This window comes from Schistocerca cancellata, chromosome 5 (assembly GCF_023864275.1).
Source record: "Schistocerca cancellata isolate TAMUIC-IGC-003103 chromosome 5, iqSchCanc2.1, whole genome shotgun sequence".
NCBI classification, from domain to species: domain Eukaryota; kingdom Metazoa; phylum Arthropoda; class Insecta; order Orthoptera; family Acrididae; genus Schistocerca; species Schistocerca cancellata.
Genome location: NC_064630.1, coordinates 270,480,464 through 270,500,907, shown reverse-complemented (window position 1 = coordinate 270,500,907; position 20,444 = coordinate 270,480,464). Strand labels below are relative to the sequence as shown.

The 20,444-nt window shown below is 40.4% G+C and overlaps 1 protein-coding gene across 1 annotated transcript in view; it reads left to right on the top strand.

The window, feature by feature from the left end:
* Nucleotides 1–7,384: 7,384 nt before the first annotated feature.
* Nucleotides 7,385–20,444, top strand: part of LOC126187333 (uncharacterized) — a 200,934-nt gene continuing 187,874 nt past the window's right edge. Inside the window, exons 1-2 of the mRNA XM_049928355.1 lie at nt 7,385–7,414; nt 7,493–7,574. Coding sequence (XP_049784312.1) covers nt 7,406–7,414; nt 7,493–7,574 — 91 coding nt within the window. The 5' untranslated portion in view covers nt 7,385–7,405. The remainder of the gene's footprint in view (nt 7,415–7,492; nt 7,575–20,444) is intronic.

The window sequence follows — 20,444 nt, the reverse complement described above, 5'->3', positions numbered from 1 at the left end:
TGTCACAAATCATACTAAAGTAAACTAAATTCTTTGGTGCTATTGCTCTGGAAGATACTAGCCTGTATACTGATTACTCCTGCTTCATCCTTCTCATATGCCATTGGACAGCAGTACTGGATGGATATATGAGAAACAAATCACTCCCTCTATCATTAACACCAACTTTTAGAATCGGAGCCACTATTTCGTAGCTTGTCAGTTGTGACCATGAGACTAGACATCTTTCCACTTCTACAAAGGCATGTTGTTTGATAGTAGTATGGATTGAACCTGAGTTATCTATGTGCAAGGCATACACACTGACTATGGAGGCAGACAGAACAAATACATTAAGGCTTTACACAGTACTAAAGGACATCATCATTATTGATTACTTTGCACATGGAGGACATTGTAACTTAATTCTTAATTCTTGCTCATGCTAAAGATACATCAGGAACCATATGTATTGTATTTTGTGTATGATTATTACTAAATGTTGGCATTGAATGAAAGAATCAATTATAAGACACTGATATATGATGTGTTGTATGTAATTCATAAAAAATTTAGCAGCCGCAAACCTCAAAGTTGAATATTGGCCACCCCGATGATGACTTAAAGGTTGTGGATGTAATGGCTTGCATTACCAGAGATAATGAAATCGAAGTTTAGCCACGATGTAGCAGAAATCGGTAATGTGCAGTTTGGTATAGTCATGGAAACCGTCCGTAAGTAAAGATTGAGTGTGAATGAAAAGAGTGTTTATTGTGATGGACTTTAAATTAGTTTTATATCGTATGTCAACATTTTATGTATGTATCAATTTTACAGTGTCAGCCACAGCTATAGCTATACACTTAATTTACACTTGTAGGAAATTCCTGTCATTAGGTTCGAAAGGATTCCCAGTCTCATAATGGTCAAAGTTATCGTTACTCTAGATGGGGAAAAGAATAGGGCAGACAGTATTTTAACAGATTTAAACAGAACAACGTTACGTAGATATCGTCAGCAGTATCCGGTATGAATTCCTTTGACAGACAGCGCCATTCCCTGTGTTATGTTCGTCAACTAATAGTTTTAACATCAATTGGCCGTTCTGCGGAAAAAATTCGCCTTCACATATTTTGCTTCCTTTCTTACACCAAACTAACTCACTTCATCATCATCTTGGACAGTTTCCGGCCTCTAGCCGGGTCTGTACGGAACATAGGCCTCTCCATCGTCTTCTGTCTTGCCACCATCTCTCAGTCTTCACCTCGGTCCAGTCTTCTCCTTTCTTCTGGACGCATTCCTCGACTCATTTCAGCCATCTGTCTCTCGGTCTTCCTCTTGGTCTCTTTCCTTCCAGTTTCATTTCATATATCCTCCTGGGTATCCCTTCTCCTCCATTCTCTTAACGTGTCCATACCATCTCAGCCTTTATTTCTCCATCTCCTCCTTTAATAGTTCCACCATAATTAACTCTCTGATCCTATCATTTCTTAACCTGTTTATCTTTGTCACTCCAATACTGTTTCTCAAGGATTTCATCTCACTAGCTTGTACTTTGCTTTTCTCTCTTCCTTTCATAACCCGGGTTTCTGATGCACATGTTAGGATCGGGACGTAGTATGACTGGTATACAACCTTTTTACTGATTTGGGGTACATCGTTGCTCTATCTCAGGCTTCTGACACTCTTCCGAAATGCTTCTGCTTTTCTTCCCACGCTTGTTTATTTTTCTGTCGTTTTTTCCAGCTTCCTGTATCAGGCTTCCTAGGTACTTGAAACTCTCCACTCTTCTCAGTCGCCCCCCCCCCCTCCCCCAATTGTTCTTCCTCTCTCCTTCTTTCGTGCTGTGATAATCATCTCACTCTCACTCTCACTTATGCTAAATTTCATCCCATATTCTTGTACTGTTGGTTCCCTTACGTCCAACTGCTCTCATACTTCCTCCTCCTTATTCCCCCAAATCATCTGATCACCTGCAAACACCATAGCTTTCATATTCCTTTCACCAGTTATTTGTGCTACTGTACTCATTATATCATCCATCACTGCAATGAAGCGTAATGGTAAAAGTGCACTTCCTTGCCTCAAGCCATTCTTTTGTTTAGTCCAAGATGATCTCTGTCCGCCCACTTTCATGTGGCTCACACTTCTTTGGTACATTTCCCTTATCCTCCAAATAATCTGTTTTGATACTCCTCTGTTCTCCAGGGCTTTCCACACTTTGCTTCTGTGTACACTATCACACACTTTTTCAGTGTCCAGGAAGGTCATTAGTAGATCTATTCCATATACATAGTGTTTTTCCTGCAGTTGTCTTACAGCAAAAATTAGATCCACCGTGAACCTTTTCTGTTCTGAAGCTGTGCTCTTCTCTCATTCTTCCTTCTAGTTTTGCCCGAATTCCTGCTTCCAAAATTTTCTCAAAAATCTTTGCACAATGAATCATCAATGTTATCCCCCAATAGTTCTTCCACTCTTTTCTATTTCCCTTCTTAAAGATCGGGACAATTATTCCCTTCTTCCAGTCTTCTGGGATCATCTTCTGACTCCACACAATTTTCATTGCTTGATATAGCCATTGTATCCCCACCTCTCCTGCTGCTCTCACCATTTCTACACTTAGCTCATCCAGACCTGGTGACTGCCCTCCCTTCATCTTGCCCAATTCCTCTTCCACTTCTCCCCATGTAAGGTCTTTTTCTATTTGCTGCTCCTCCTCTTTTTTCTCATCAGCTTGTTCCTCCTCGTCCAGGTCTTCATTCAGGTTCAGGAGTTCTTCAAAATACTCCTTCCACATACTCATGAATTCCTCCTTGTCCACTTTTGTTCACCATTTGAGCATAATCTGTCGTACCGTTCTTCCTCTTACTTTTAATCGTCCCATATAACACCTTTTTTGAACCTTCACTATCCTCCTCCATCATTCTGGTCCACTGTTCCACCCACTCTCTTTTTTCCTCCGCCACCACTCTTTTTGCTTCTTTCTTGCTTGCCTGATACTCTTGTCTTGTCTCTACTGTTCTCTTCTGGAACGATATCCTAAAGGCTCTATTCTTCTTCTGTACTATATCCTTTGTTTTATCATTCCACCAGGGTGTCTCTTTCCATCTCTTTTTGTTGATTGTCCTCCCACATATTGCTTCTGCCACACTTACTAATGTTCCCTTGAATCTACCGCATTCCTCTCCTACTGTTTTTGGTTCATTTTTTGGAATGCTTTCCTTTACTACTTGTAGGTACTGTAGCCTGCTTTCTTCCTCCTCCTACTTCCATACCCATATAGGTCTTCCCTGGTTTTCTGTCGCTTTATTGTCCTTAGTCCCTCTCAGGTTCATTACCAGCAAGCGGTGGTCGCTATCCAAGATCTCTGTTGGTATTACCTTAATGTCAATGATGTTCCTATTTGTCTCACTGTCATACAGGAAGCAGTCAACTATTGACTTTCTCTTTAATTCTTGACTGTACCAGGTAATCTTGTGGCTCTCTTTTTTCATGGAACAAGAGTTCCCAACCAGCAAGCCATTCCTTTGACAGAACTCCAATAGTCTTTCACCTTCCTCATTTCGGCAGCCCCAACTCTCTGGTCCAAGCACACTTTTGCAGCCTTGTCTTTCTCTTCCAACGTGTGCATTTAAATCTCCCATTACTATCATATTCTTCCTTCCCACCTGCTTCTGCGTTTCCTCTTCAAACTCTTGCTTCTCCTCAGAAGTGCAAACCACCTTCGGCGTGTACATTTTTGTGATATTTTCTTCTGCATCGTCCCATCATTTAGTCTCTTCACTTCCTCTTTTAATCCTTATCTTACTGCCCCCAGAGGCTCGGCATTCATTTGCTGAGTACAGGCTTGGCGACCCCGGGGTTCCTGAGCTGGGGATTGGTAAGCACCGCCAGTCCCTTCTCACCGTAAGCTCTGGGCATTCTTCAGCAACCACCATGTGGCGCGGCCGTGGAATGTTCTGTGTCTCAGGGAATGGGGATCTTGGCTTGACTGCCTGTATTGCGAGGATGGAATAAACCTCTGTACAAAAACCCACAATCTCAAGATGTGCTGTGTGATGATGAGATGTGTGACTGTTGAGGTGGAACAGTCATTAGTGAGCAACCTCTGGGGAACCTGCCACACCTCAGTTGTGTAAGTCTTACCTAGGCACCCAGGGCTCTGTCTAGGTGGACTTTTAGTTCCCTAGCTGCTCATGAGACCGACATGGATCCTTCGAAATCTTCTTTGCTTCCACCCAGTAGAAAGGGTGGGCTGCTGGTAGGCACCAACACCCAATCCAACAAGAAGGCACGTGTAGCCAGTCCTCCTGACACGGGAGCAAAATCTTAGGGCATCATGACTAGTACCAAAACACATGCTTTTGGTCAGAAGGTGTTTTTAATCTTTAAAAGGAAAGAGGGCAGCTTTGAGAAAGTTTCACGTTTCTATATTCAAAAAGGGCTCGAGGGCATTGCTGGCAGTTTGAAATCCATCAAGCAGTTGCGTAATGGGAAGCTGTTGGTGGAAACCGCTAGTTCCCAACAAGCTAAGAATCTACAGAACGCGCAATCCCTTGGGGAATATGCCATCGAAACTGAGCTGCACACCACCTTGAATTACAGCAAAGGTGTTGTGACGTGCAGGGATCTGGTAGACATTCCCAAAGAGGAACTGAAAGATGAGTAGGCTCCAGCAGGAATAGCTGATGTGCAAAATTCGACCCAAAAGTGAGGTCTCCCATTTTTTTTATAATTACATAGACCTTTTTTTTCTACAATGGTTTACATCCGTTTACAGCTTGAACATTAGCTATTTTTCGACATAATCACCATTTCTGTCGATGCATTTTTGTAGATGCTGTGGCAGTTTTTGTATGCTCATATCATACCAGCTCGCGAAGGAAACCTGCCTGTTCTTTCACCTCGTCATTGGAGCTGAATTGCAGGGACCGCAATTAATGCTGACAGGTACCGTGAGACTGGAAAAACTCAAACGGGCAATTCAGAATTGGAGAACAGGAATGTTGAGCAAGGGCGTACACATTCTCCATGACAACGCTCACCGACAGATCGCTCGGCAAACCGTTTCTCTCCTGCAACAGTTTCAGTGGAACATAACCACCCACCCACCCTATAGTCCTGACTTAGCGCCAAGTGACTATCACCTGTTCCCTAGGTTAAAAGAACATTTGGCCAGAAAGCGATTCAGCTCCGTCAACAAGGTGAAAGAAGAGGTTCATAACTTTCTGAACAGCATGGCGGCGAGCTGGTATGACATGGGCATACAAAAACTGCCACAGCATCTACAAAAATGCATCGACAGAAATGGTGATTATGTCGAAAAATAGCTAAATGTTCAAGCTGTAAACTGATGTAAACCATTGTAAAAATAAACACGTTTATGTACTTACAAAAAATAGGGGATTACTCTCGTAGCATGAAGAGGGTGGATAAGGTTCTTGTTAAGTCCGACTTTTATCCTGACGTTTAATAGCACAAAACTCTCTGAGCATATTAAGGCAGGTTTCCTTCGCTTAAGTGTGCAGCCTTACGTACTCAACCCAGTGCGGTGTTTCAAATGCCAGCGCTTTGGGCATACTACTCTTGGGTGTCACAGAGAAGCTACTTGTGGCAAGTGCGGTCAGGCTGCTCATGACAGTGTCCATTGTTCGTCTCCATTGAAGTGTGTAAGTTGCTCTGGACCTCACCCCATCTGTAGTCGGGATTGCAGCCTGTCTCTGGAAGAACGGAAGATACAGGAGATTAAAACTATGAAGCGCATCCCCTATTCTGAAGCAAAAAAAAACTGTATAAAGCAATGCTGCCCCCGTTTTCTGCCAACTCCTTCATTTCAGTTGTTAAACAGCCCACGCAGAAAGCTGATGCTGCTACACAGACGAAGGCTGATAGTGTCGGCACTAGTAAGTGCGTGTGTCCCTGCACTTGTGCTGCTGCAGTCGTTTCTAAGCTTGCTCCTTCCCCAAGAACTTCAGAAAAAGCTGCGGTTGCCGACATTGTGGAGCTCCCTGCCCCTCCAAAGGTTCCGTCTGGTACGCTGTCCAGTGCTGCCACACCCTCAACCGCAGGTGTGGCTGCAAAGTGTACCCAGGAAAAAAAAAAAAAAAAAAAAAAAACCGCTCAGTATTTTTCATCTTTTCCCGCTTTCTTTGCATGTATGCTTCCATTTTACTAAATGTGACCACATTTGTTTCTTTTAATGTGTGTCATCAGGGCGCTGATGACCTCGACGTTGAGCGCCCGTAAGACCCAACACACACACACACACACACACACACACACACACTCGTATCTCTTACTACTATTCCGACTCCATTTCTCCTTCCCTTCTCATTTCCACTCCAGTACAGTCGGTAGCCTTTCCTCAGTTCTCTCCTTTCTTCTCGTTTCACCTAACCACAATAGGTCTAATTTCCTTCATTCTATCATCTCTACTATCTCCTCCACCTTTCCAGTCATGTTTGTATATTCAGTGTTCCAAACCTTAGTCCTTGTTTATAACCAGGTCGTCGTCGATTAAATCCGTCCTTTCCGAGGCCCGTTCTATTTTTGGAAGCAGAAATCTTAATCCACTACGGGCTTGCTAGACCTATCGTAGTTTTACCAGAGCCCCGTTAGCCGTCACTTTCCAGGGTTGCTGTTTGACCTTCACAGCTACCCTAGCGGTACCGGGACATACACAGTACCCACTGTACCTAGCTTCCACAGGCAATCCCCTACTCCATGCCGTTGCCCGTCTCCCACGATTTGGATGAGGGGTTGGACTCGTGGGAGACTCACTTAAAGAGCGTAAAGGAAAAAGTGAAAGAAAGAATGTATGAATTTATAACGGTTCATCTGCTTCAGATCATTACAGTACTGAAAACTGTTAATTTCAATGCGAGTGCGTGTAACGTTGGCATAAAAGGAAAATGTAACTATATGAAGCAAATATTTGTTCATAGATGTCGTTATTGCTATCTAAGTGTGCGCTCTTTGATAATGGAACATCATCTCTAATTTCATTTACTAAGACAAAGGAGAAATACGGAATTTCAGAAAATGTTTAGTTGGCAGCGCATTTTTTTCTATGGGTCCCCATGAAAAACTTTGTTTATAAACAAACCCGTGAGGCTGTCTGTTGTCCTACATTTCCATCCAGTTAGTTATTAAGAAAAAAATGAAAGTCTAATTTTTTTTCCTAGCGCAAACCATATTTCACAGCTATGACGATGGCGTTGTGAAGTAGGCAGTAGTAGTTTTCCTCCAGAAACGCTTATTATAGTACTGTGAACGCTCTTTTTAGGTGCCTAAACCAGTCGTCGTTTGTACGAGAATATTCTTAAAGAGGCGCATGGCGATTGTTGTTTGTTTATGCGTGTAGTGAGACTCTCTGGTTAGTATGTGTGATCAGCGTAGTCGCTTGCGATGGACGACGAACTGTCGGATGATAGTTGTACGAAAGAGACGTTTTCCTATATTTGGAACGTCAGTTCTGTAAGTTTGAGATAAGTGTGAAATTGTGTGTTCGTAGGAGGACATCATGACTCATTCCCAGGAAGCCAGAGTTTCCAGTTCGCAAGACACCTTTCGGGTGGAGAAGGAAACCATTTCCAGTAAGTACATTCGGCCATTTTATACAATAATAAAACTTAACAAATCCTTGTTGTAAACCTATAACGCTATGAGGAAATGTGTTATGGTTAATATAGTCAGACTTTGTAGTAAAGTTTGATATGTCATGTCCGGTTGTTGTTTGATGTCCGTTAAATAAATGCTGTCATTTACTCCATACATAGTAGTAGTTACGAATATAGGACGAAGTATAATTATCGCAATTCTCGTGAGGATAATATCCGTATTTTGATATGGAGGTGCAGTTAACTTTAGCGTATTATTCTTTAGATGACGTGATTAACGCATGATGTAATGTTTACCTTTTTTGTATGTAAACATCAGTGTTGAACCAGTCTTTGATATTGTGACACTGTACTTGATTCAAAGCTGGCTTTAATTGAAAAGGGATTTCCGGCAATATAAGAGATGCTGCAACCCGGAAACTTTTAGTCAGTATATTTATATATGTAAGAAACTTAGCTGTAGTGAGGTGAAACATGGTACATTAATGTCATTTATTTACATTTTTAGTGATATTCTGTAGAAGTGCAACCTTCTTCATTGACTTTTTGAAGGATCAAGGTTTGTTGTTAAATTATTTTTGTAGTAATTTCATGTATTTTACTCACGTTTAAACTAATCTTGGCTATGTCACTTGAATATATGCTAATGTTTTCCCTGGTTTGTAAACAGTTGTCTAGGACACTAGCATGGTAACATGTTGCAATTTGTTTCATGTGAGCAGAGTTGTTTGCTGTGCACTGAAAAATTATGTGCTATCGTACTGAGGGTTTCCATAGTTAGACTATGCATATTACTGAAGATAGCACAGTGCCTGTCTCGTAATGAAATTTTCATTTTTTAGTGTAACAAATTCTTAGTCCAGACATAAACATTTCTTGTTTGTACTTGTGAAGAGCCTCACATTTCTTTATTATTTGTCTAATGCTCAATTGTAGCTATGAGATTTTATAATACAATTGAATTAAGGCTTTGATACAACTTTGCCAACTCACATCTTTCCACCTAACCTAGCCTTGGGTCTACACTAAACTCACTGCAGCTAAGATTTTGTGTTCTCATACATTGGTTTTGTCCACTCACTGCCAAATTTCTGTCTTTTGATGTGCCTATACCTTGGGCTATATTATAGATCAGTCTGTCACCATAACCTATAATCCAAAACATTATGTAGAAATAAAAGTATATTGTCACTGTCCAATTCTCTTCTTGTTCATGTCTGATTTTAATTGCAGTATAATTATGCCACAGAACAAATCTAATGGTGTGATATCAGCAGGTTCAGTTGACCGATAAAATTTTTGTATTGACTCTTTATACAGGGTGGTGCAAAATAAGCATTAGGAAGTGTTTGAAGATATCCACAGTATGTTGTGGATAATCCCCTTTGTGCACATGGACTAGTACAATTTTCTTCAGGTGACGTTCAGAGATTGGTTTGTTGCCCTGGACACCTTGGCATTCATTGGACACAATTTGGAATGACCCTCTTATTGTCTTGATCTCAATCTGTGTGATTATTTCTTATGGTGTTATCTGAAGTACAGTCTTCAAAGATGCACTTCAACACTCCTGGGTCGTCTTACAGTAATTTTCAGAGACATTAAAGCAGTCAAAAGTGATGTTCTCCAGAAAGTCATCACGGAATTCACTTTAAGGCTGTGGAAAGCGAGCACTTTGAAAACTTTCTGGATTGATCTTCAGGTTGTCCACTACAGCATAAGTTACCCCATATGATGTAGTAGACAAAAACTTTTTGACACCTATTGTGCACTGTCCTGTATTAATCATTTTGCGTCACCTTTTCGGTACGGTTCATCAGTTTTAGTTGGTTGATACAGTGATCCTAGTGAGATATTATTTCTAATTCTCGATCCGTTAGTTGTGCCGTGTGCGTGTGTTTTAAAAATTGCCACCGTATCTCATTTTTACATATGCCTCTATGTGATACAATGTTCAGTGGTGAGTCTACTTTTGCACTTGGTGTGGGTCTAGAAGAAAAGTAGCCTGTATTACCTAAAGCGTTATGTTGTTCCACTGATGTTGTTGTAAAGTAAACTGGAATTCAACAACTTTTTATGATGATATGAGGATTGTCAACATTGAAAACAGAAATAGGTATTAGCACTGCATTGTTATTGCTCTTTGTTTGCAAATTTTATTATAAATATTCACCATCTATTAATACTTTCGTGTATTTTGTGTGAATTAGTGCCCACAGGAGAGTTTTATCAGAAAGTTGTTTGTATTGTCTGTTACATCCACCCTTCTCTTTGTACAGCTCTTAGGCGTAGGATACTCACTGTCTTTCATGTGTTACCTCATTCACAGCGCTTAGTTTGTCAGTTTACAAGAGATGTGCAGTCCTGATGATTATATACTGGCTCTGCATAATAGACTATAACACAACCCCTACTGTACTGAAAGTAGAAGCAGAATGTGTAGGTAAAATCACTTATAATACTAGTGTGTCAAAGCTGTTTACAGGATCCCTGCCTTGTGGCAATAGGGTTATGAGGGTAATATCATGTACTTAATTATTGAGGTAGTGAAGGGAGACGAAAATTTAATAGTCATGGGTGACTGGAATTCAACAGTAGGAAAAGGAAGAGAAGGAAACATAGTAGGGTAATATGGATTAGGGCTAAGAAATGAAAGGGGAAGCAGCCTGGTAGAATTTTACACAGAGCATAACTTAATCATACCTAACACTTGATTCAAGAATCATGAAAGAAGGTTGTATACATGGAAGAACCCTGGAGATACTAGAAGGTTTCAGATAGATTATATAATTGTAAGACAGAGATTTAGGAACCAGGTTTTAAATTGCAAGAAATTTCCAGGGGCAGATGTGGACTCTGACCACAATCTATTGGTTATGAACTGTAGATTAAAACGGAAGAAACTGCAAAAAGGTAGGAATTTAAGGAGATGGGACCTGGATAAACTGAAAGAACCAGAGGTTGTACAGGGTTTCAGGGAGAGCATAAGGGAACAATTGACAGGATTGGGGGAAAGAAATACAGTAGAAGAAGAATGGGTAGCTTTGAGGGATGAAATAGTGAAGGCAGCAGAGGATCAAGTAGGTAAAAAGACTAGGGCTAGTAGAAATCCTTGGGTAACATAAGAGATACTGAATTTAATTGATGAAAGGAGAAAATACAAAAATGCAGAAAATGAAACATGCAAAAAGGAATACAAACGTCTCAAAAATGTGATCGACAGGAAGTGCAAAACGGCTAATCAGGGATGGCTATAGGACAAATGTAAGGGATGTAGAGGCTTATCTCGTTAGGGGTGAGATAGATACAGCCTACAGGAAAATTAGAGAGACCTTTGGAGAAAAGAGAACCACTTGTATGAATATCAAGAGCTCAGATGGAAACCCAGTTCTAAGCAAAGAAGGGAAAGCAGAAAGGAGAAAGGAGTATATAGAGTGTCTATACAGGGGCGATGTTCTTGAGGACAGTATTATGGAAATGGAAGAGGATGTAGATGAATAATGAAATGGGAGATAATGATACTGCGTGAAGAGTTAGACAGAGCGCTGAAAGGCCTAAGTCGAAACAAGGCCCTGGGAGTAGACAACATTCCATTAGAACTACTGACAGCCTTGGGAGAGCCAGTCCTGACAAAACTCCACCTTCTGGTGAGCAAGATGTACGAGACAGGTGAAATATCCTGAGAGTTCAAGAAGAATATAATAATTCCAATCCCAAAGAAAGCAGGTGTTGACAGATGTGAAAATTACCGAACTATCAGTTTAATAAGTCACAGCTGCAAAATACTAACGCGAATTCTATACAGACGAATGGAAAAACTGGTAGAAGCTGACCTCGGGGAAGATCAGTTTGGATTCCGTAGAAATGTTGGAACACGTGAGGCAATATTGACCCTACGACTTATCTTAGAAGAAAGATTAAGGAAAGGCAAACCTACGTTTCTAGCATTTGTAGACTTAGAGAAAGCTTTTGACAATGTTGACTGGAATACTCTCTTTCAAATTCTGAAGGTGGCAGGGGTAAAATACAGGGAGCGAAAGGCTATTTACAATTTGTACAGAAACCAGATGGCAGTTATAAAGAGTCGAGGGTCATGAAAGGGAAGCAGTGGTTGGGAAGGGTGTGAGACAGGGTTGTAGCCTATCCCCAATGCTATTCAATCTGTATATTGAGCAAGCAGTAAAGGAAACAAAAGAAAAACTCGGTGTGGGTATTAAAATCCATGGAGAAGAAATGAAAACTTTGAGGTTCGCCGATGACATTGTAATTCTGTCAGAGACAGCAAAGGACTTGGAAGAGCAGCTGAATGGAATGGACAGTGTCTCGAAAGGAGAATATAAGATGAACATCAACAAAAGCAAAACAAGGATAATGGAATGTAGTCGAATTATGTCGGGAGATGCTGAGGGAATTAGATTAGGAAATGAGACACTTAAAGTATTAAAGGAGTTTTGCTATTTGGGGAGCAAAATAACTGGTGATGATCGAAGTAGAGAGGATATAAAATTTAGAAGAGTTTCTAAAGAAGAGAAATATGTTAACATTGAGTATTGATTTGAGTGTCAGGAAGTCGGTTCTGAAAGTATTTGTAATGGAGTGTAGCCATGTATGGAAGTGAAACATGGACCATAAATAGTTTAGACAAGAAGAAAATAGAAGCTCTTGAAATGTGGTGCTACAGAAGAATGCTGAAGATTAGATGGGTAGATCACATAACTAATGAGGAGGTATTGAATAGAATTGGGGAGAAGAGGAGTTTGTGGCACAACTTGACTAGAAGAAGGGACCAGTTGGTAGGACATGTTCTGAGGCGTCAAGGGGTCACAAATTTAGTATCGGAGGGCAGCGTGGATTGTAAAAATCGTAGAGCGAGACCAAGAGATGAATACACTAAGCAGATTCAGAAGGATGTAGGCTGCAGTAGGTACTGGGAGATGAAGCAGCTTGCACAGGATAGAGTAGCATGGAGAGCTGTATCAAACCAGTCTCAGGACTGAAGACCACAACAACAACAACAACAACTACTACAACAACAACATCATGTACTTTAGCTGCTAATTATATTTACATGGAACACTATCTCTGTAAGCAATGAGACAACATTCACCATATGTCATTTTGTTTTTAAGAAGATTGTAAAACTGGGAAGTAGTGGAGAGCACAGTATAACGTGGAAGCTCTTACCAGTGACACTGGCTACAATGAAACTGAACACTCATCAGCCAAAACATTGTGACTGTTTGCTCAGTAGTATGTTGGGCCATTTTTGGAGTACAATTCAACAACGATTCTGTGTGGCATGGATTTGAACAGTCCTTAGAAGTTTTCTGGAGGTATGTGGCACCAGATATCTATGTAGAGGCCACATATTTCCAATAAGTTATTGGTCAGTGATTTGTGGGTGTAGAGTTGGTGCCATATAGTGTCTCAGAAATATACGTTTTGATTCAGATCAGGCAAATTTGCTGATCAAGATGTCAATGTGAGATTACCATCATGCTTCTCAAACCACTGTAGCATAATTCTGGCTTATTGGCACAGACGGTTATCCTGCTAAATGATGCCTAAGCATGAATAAATGCATGTGCTCTGCAATAATGTTCATGTGTCGAGAGCCGTCATCATGTCTTCGCTTCCTAAAACAGGCCCAATATAATCCCAGTTAAATGTTTGCCATAGCAAAATACTGATCCCCCCAACCTTCATCCTTCATGCATGTGTTGGGAGCAGTCGTTCACTTGGATGACGTCATAGCCACATGCACGATCAACATGGTGTAAAAAGAATCATGATTCACCTGACCAGGCAGTATGTTTCCAAGGTTCAATCTTGATGATCCTCGCCTCACTGCAATCGTTATTGTTGATAATGTTGGGTCAGTGTAGGATCATGTAGAGATTGTCTGCTGTGGTGCCTTGTGTTTGATAAAGTGCGCTGGATGGTGTGCTCTGTACCACTTGTACCTGCAAGAGTATTATATTCTGTCATCAGATGTGCTGCAGATCATCACTGATCCTGCTTTACGAAGTGGCAAGCCTCCAACCACCATGTACATTCTGTGATAAGGTGTAGTTGTGCAACACCGTGTTGCCTACTCGTGGTTTCATTATCCTTCAGCCACTGCTTTCCATAGATGCTGAAGACAGTAACACTTGAGCAGCGTGACCAGTTCGGCTGTTTCCAAGATGCTCATTCCCAGGCAATGGGTGTAACAAATTGCCTGTTACCAAAGTAATGTACGTCTGTCCAGTGCTTATTTATTTTCCATATTGTATCTTGTGCCCACTGTGCTACCAGGCAGTGCGCATAAATTCAACTAACATATTGAATCCCCCATTGGAATATGGCGGCTTTGGCAAGGGATGTTTGTGACACATTAAAAATTTAAAAATATAATACGTCAGAGGGAAAACAGGGTTTTCAGCAGATTATTGTCATAACAAATTTGTTAGCTTTGGGCTGAGCCGCAGTTAGTCATTCACCACAACCACTTTAAAAAGCTAATGCCAACGATGTGGACTGAATGATAGTTTCACAAAACCAGTGTTGCTCTCAGAATTCTGACAAAACTCATGATATTCAAAAAATGCCTCAGAACTGATAATGGCCTCCTGGTTCCAGTCAAGCCCAAGGCTTGATATGTCTGCTTGTGTCTGTATATGTGTGGCTGGATGTGTGTGTGTGTGTGTGTGTGTGTGTGTGTGCGCGCGCGCGTGCTGTGCGTGCGTGGGTGTGTGTGTGTGTGTGTGTGTGTGTGTGTGTGTGTGTGTGTGTGTGTGTGTGTGCGCGCGCGGCGCGTGCACGTATGTATACCTGTCCTTTTGTCCCCCTAAGGTAAGTCTTTCTGCTCCCGGGATTGGAATGACTCCTTACCCTCTCCCTTAAAACCCACATCCTTTCGTCTTTCCCTCTCCTTCCCTCTTTCCTGACGAAGCAACTGTTGGTTGCGAAAGCTTGAAATTCTGTGTGTGTGTTTGTGTGTTTTTTATTGTGTCTATCTACCAGCGCTTTCCCGTTTTGTAAGTCATGGAATCTTTGTTTTTAATGTATATATATTATTTCACACATATTAAATTTGAAGGGTAGTGTGATCAAAAGACACATTTATTTGCATGAACTTTTATAGGAGTTTCAGTGTTATTTGGTTATTTGCTAATTTTTAACATAACAAGCAATCATCAACAAGTAAATCGCCAAACGCATAAAGTTTTCATGAAAACATATGCCTGTCACAGTTTCTGAAATTCTTTATATCTGCAGTCAGAAAGCACCAAGACCCACTTTGCAACTGGAAGCTTGAATCTGCAGGTATGGGTTTCAAGGACAAGGAGCAATCTTGGAAAGCCCAAGTAAAACATTGATAAATAAGGGTGTAAATAAGTTTATTCAATTATGCAGTGAGTCGCAATGTGCCAGAATATGAAGGCATTGTACGATTACCTGACAGATGTGCTTTCAACAGTACAAGTTGCAGTATGATATTTTTCATAAAGACATGGAAAACATAAATTAAAATGGCATCTATTACATCAAACTAATGCATTTTTCCGACATGCACACAGAATCTTCAGAGTTTCTTAGGAAATACAAAGTTCGTTGACATTTCAAAAAATTTCTCTTTATTCCGACAATTTAGATGCAAACCGTGCGTAACGTAACATTTCAAAAATATTGGTGCACAAAAATGGCGAAGCGGATTGAATGTATTTTAATAGCATCTTTATGAAAACTACTACTCATTTGTTGTCAATAAAATATGAATAAGTTTGAGGGCACTTGATAAAGTTTTCAACTTGTCTGTAGAGATAAAAGTCGAATAATGTTTGTTGTTATATTATAATTAGTAAACAGCCTCATAACATTGTAAATTCAATAACAGTTCATGCAAATACATATGTCTTTCCATCAGATTACCTTTCAAATGTAATATGTATCAAACAAAATGACTAGTATTGGGGGGGGGGGGGGGGGGGGGAGATAAGTGGGACTTGATGCAGCAATCCACAGATTACGACTTACGTGTTTTGTGCAGGAATGTTGTGAGCACATGCCGTGAGGTATGATGGGAGCAAAAGAAGGTATGTCAGCTGTTTGTGTTATGCAGCCAAGGAGAGATCAGCAAGTAGACTTCAATCACACCCACAATCGTACCTTTTATTTTGAACGTCCCCTCATATAACCACCCCAATCAATTAGTCTTCTCCAAAAATGACGAGTATAATTGGGGAAAAGTATTTTCAAGCTGATGTTTTCTCTAAAGGTTTTGATTACATCTGGCGGCGAGTCTCATGGGTGGCAGAACTATGCGGCTTGTGTCTAATATATATATATATATATATATATATATATATATATATATATATATATGTGTGTGTGTGTGTGTGTGTGTGTGTGTGTGTGTGTGTGTGTGCATTTTCCCGACATGCACACGGAATCTTCAGAATTTCATAGGAAATACAAAGTTCGTTGACATTTCGAAAAATTTCTCTTTATTCCGACAATTTAGATGCAAACCATGCGTAACGTAACATTTCAAAAATATTGGTGCGCGAGTGTATACCTGTCCTTTTTTCCCTCTAAGGTAAGTCTTTCCGCTCCCGGGATTGGAATGACTCCTTACCCTCTCCCTTAAAACCCACATCCTTTCATCTTTCCCTCTCCTTCCCTCTTTCCTGATGAAGCAACCGTTTGTTGCGAAAGCTTGAATTTTGTGTGTATGATTGTGTTTGTTTGTGTGTCTATCGACCTGCCAGCACTTTCGTTTGGTAAGTCACATCATCTTATAGACACACACACACATACACAGGGTGTTACAAAAAGGTACGTCCAAACTTTCAGAAAACATTCCTCACACACAAAGAAAGAAAATATGTTATGTGGACATGTGTCCGGAAACGTTTACTTTCCATGTTAGAGCTCATTTTATTACTTCTCTTCAAATCACCTTAATCATGGAATGGAAACACACAGCAACGGAACGTACCAGCGTGACTTCAAACACTTTGTTACAGGAAATGTTCAAAATGTCCTCCGTTAGTGAGGATACATGCATCCACCCTCCGTCGCATGGAATCCCTGCTGCGCTGATGCAGCCCTGGAGAATGGCTTATTGTATCACAGCCGTCCACAATAAGAGCGAGTCTCTATATTTGGTACTGGGGTTGTGTAGACAAAAGCTTTCAAATGCCCCCATAAATGAAAGTCAAGAGGGTTGAGGTCAGAAGAGCGTGGAGGCCATGGAATTGGCCCACCTCTACCAATCCATCGGTCACCGAATCTGTTGTTGAGAAGCATACGAACACTTCGACTGAAATGTGCAGGAGCTCCATCGTGCATGAACCACATGTTGTGTCGTACTTGTGAAGGCACATGTTCTAGCAGCACAGGTAGAGTATCCCGTATGAAATCATGGCGGTGAATCGAGGAAGTACAGTACGTACTGATGAAACTAAAATGAGCTCTAACATGGAAATTAAGCGTTTCCGGACACATGTGCACATAACATCTTTTCTTTATTTGTTTGTGAGGAATGTTTCCTGAAAGTTTGGCCGTACCTTTTTGTAACACCCTATATAAACAAAGATGATGTGACTTACCAAAATAAAGCGCTGGCAGGATGATAGACACACAAACATACACACAAAATTCTGCTTTTGCAACCAACGGCTGCTTCGTCAGGAAAGAGGGAAGGAGAGGGAAAGACGAAAGGATGTGGGTTTTAAGGGAGAGGGTAAGGAGTCATTCCAATCCTGGGAGCGGAAAGACTTACCTTAGGGGGAAAGCGCGCGCGCGCACACACACACATCCATCCACACATATACAGACACAAGCAGACAATTATCAAGGCTAACTAGATCAAGTAGAAAGGTTTACATTTAAACTACATAAAGAGACATAGTGTTTTATCTGAAGGAGGAACTTAAAACATTTAGCTGTGGTTACGAACGTGTAGAGGAACCATGACCCAAGTTGAGAAAAACAGTTGACCAAGCACAAAATAGATTTCCTGATCATATGTAAAGGCTGTCATTGACACCAAAGTAAGTGTTTATGGTTAAAACATTAACTGAAAGTGAGGGTAGAGAATATAATTGACTCGTTAAACTCTGCTTTCAAATGTTGCTTTACAATGAAGTAGCCAGGAGTACTTACTCGTTTAATACTTCCATACTGCAGAGTTAGAGATATTAGTGTTATCAGGTTTGAGAAACTGCTGAAATTAGTCAGATTGAATAAGGTCTAATGTAATTCCTTTCAGATTTTATACAGAATTTCTGGCTGTGAATTAGCTCCTCTTTCAACCATACCCTTGTGCCAGTATAGTATTGAATATGATTGACATTTTGTGTTTTATAATTTTAGAACATATTCTTTGCTCAAATGAAATGTATCTCAAACAGCATGGCCTCTACACTTTCCCAATCAACGTGGATTCCAAAGAAATCAGTCGTGCGAAACTCAGTTCATGTTTTCCTCACTTGACATCCTGAAAGCGGTGGAGTGTGTCAGTCACGTAGATGCAGTAATTATTGACTTCCAAAAAGCACTTGATACTGTACTACACTAACACTTATTCCCGAAAGTACAATCATATCGGAGTATCGAATATAATCTCTCAGTGGATTTTGTGGATGGGAGGATGCATTATATTGGATGTTGAGTCACAACAGATATTAAAATTGCAGATGTGTCCTAGAGAAGCATCTGAGTACCATTACTACTCATCTTATGTTGTAATGAGTTTGCTGACAATACTAGTAGTAACCCCAAACATTTTGCATGGACTGGAGTTACTTGTAATGGAGTACTATCTGGAAGAAGTAGCACAAATATTTGGTCAGATTGTGATAAAATTTTAAAATAGTGCAGAGGCTGACAACATGCAATAAATGTTCAAAACTGTAAAATTGAACACTTTATACAACACAAAAATGTTAAAATTGAACACTGCATACAACACAAATATGAGTACAGTACCAATGATCACAATGGAAACAGATTGACTCTGCTAAATACATTCATTTGTATTTTAAGCACATGCCAGACTTCACTTTGTGGCTAGATTACTGAATATGCAGTCAGTATTCAAAGGTTATTGCTGAAGGAAACATGTGTATCCACTATTCAAATATTGTTCAAATGTGGGGGACCTGTACTAAATAGGACTAACAGAAGATATTGAATGAATACAAAGGAGGTCAGTACAAATGGTCACAGGTTTACCTTGTTTTTGGCATATGCTAAATCCTTCATACATTTTGCCTCCGATTCTTTTACTTACAATAGTATCATCTTCACTTTCATGTCTCCTGTATCAAAGTCTCACATTTTCGATGATGATGCTCTATATCTTTTAAGTGTGCAAAGCACATACTTTTCTAAAATTGAGTAAAAAATATTTTGTTAGGGCTACGTTCTTTACCTCATAATCTTGTACAAAAGTCTCATAATTTGGTAACTGACTATTCTTTCATATTTTCAAATAAGCACGCTGCTTTCACAGGGAAACCTTGATGTACGTTCACAAAAGATAGGTATATTTTAACTACATACATGAAGTTTTAAAGCCTTGCCCAGAAAAGATTTTTTAGAAATGGTCAAACTGTTTTCTGTGCAGTGGTATGTTCTCAGCGCATCAGCAAGTTATGCCTCAGTGCATGAGCAAGTTAAAAGTTTATGCAACACACACATTACTGAGACAACTACAGAACCCCAAACGTGATTCTTTTCCTAAAGTATTGAAAGAAGTGTGTCCAGTTGCTTCTGTCTCAAATTAGAATTAGTTCCAACCGTGGGATCAAGAATTCTTACAGTTTGTGTCAACTTGTGTGTCAGTGGAGATAAATTTTTTGAGTAGTGATTTACTTTTTTCTAGAAACTGAAGCAGTTTGGTTGTTGTAAAGCTCTTAAGCATCTTTAGTTCTGTTTTAGCATCGAATCCCAAATAAACAAGCTCTGCTCTTAACATAGTTTTGAACATCTTGTAGTGTTAGTCAGCATTTCATGATTTAGAAATACATTCCACCACAATTTTCAAATTAAGTTCAGTGCTATTTAGAAGCAAAACTAATGGAGTGTTGGATTGACTCTCAGAGGAATGGTTCCATGTCAGCTGCCAGTGAAATAAAATAAAAGACTTTAACATTCAACAGTGGATAACCGGCAAACTGTACGACTACTCTGTAGTTCTTGCAGTGAGGCTCAGTTTCATCATTTTCAGCCTCATTGAATTTCTTGATACACTTGATTAACTTCTTTGTATTTGGAGTGATTCTTATTGCCCTTTGTACAACATTTCAGATCTCAAAATGTCAGAGCCACAATGTTCAGAATTAAGGGCTTATTATGTTGGATGTCTTTGAATAGGTTGTGGAGAGCTCTCAACTATGAGGCAATGTCCTAGTCCACCCAGGGGCTCATAACTTTTTGTGATTATGTCTATGTGATGAGCATGGGCTCCCAAACCATTGCAGTAATTCTTCCTTTACTGTACTGTAAACTTTAATCTCTGACTATAGCTTGGCAATAGGCTCTCCCCTCTCTTGGTCCCCCCTGCGGGTTCGGGGGTTAGAATAGGCCCGCGGTATTCCTGCCTGTCGTACGAGGCAACTAAAAGGAGTCTCAAACGTTTCGGCCTTATGTGATGGTCCCCTGTCGGGTTTGACCTCCATATCTCAAAATTTTTCCGAAGAGCGAGCTGATTGGGGAAGGGCGCCTTACTTGGTGCATTGTGTCCATGTTGTGTTGAGAACTTTCGCCATCTTATTCGTTGTTGCATTGCAGTCCTGCTCGCTCTCCATCGCTTGGGCATGGATACGCTCCTGCGTACACTTTCTGCCAAACACT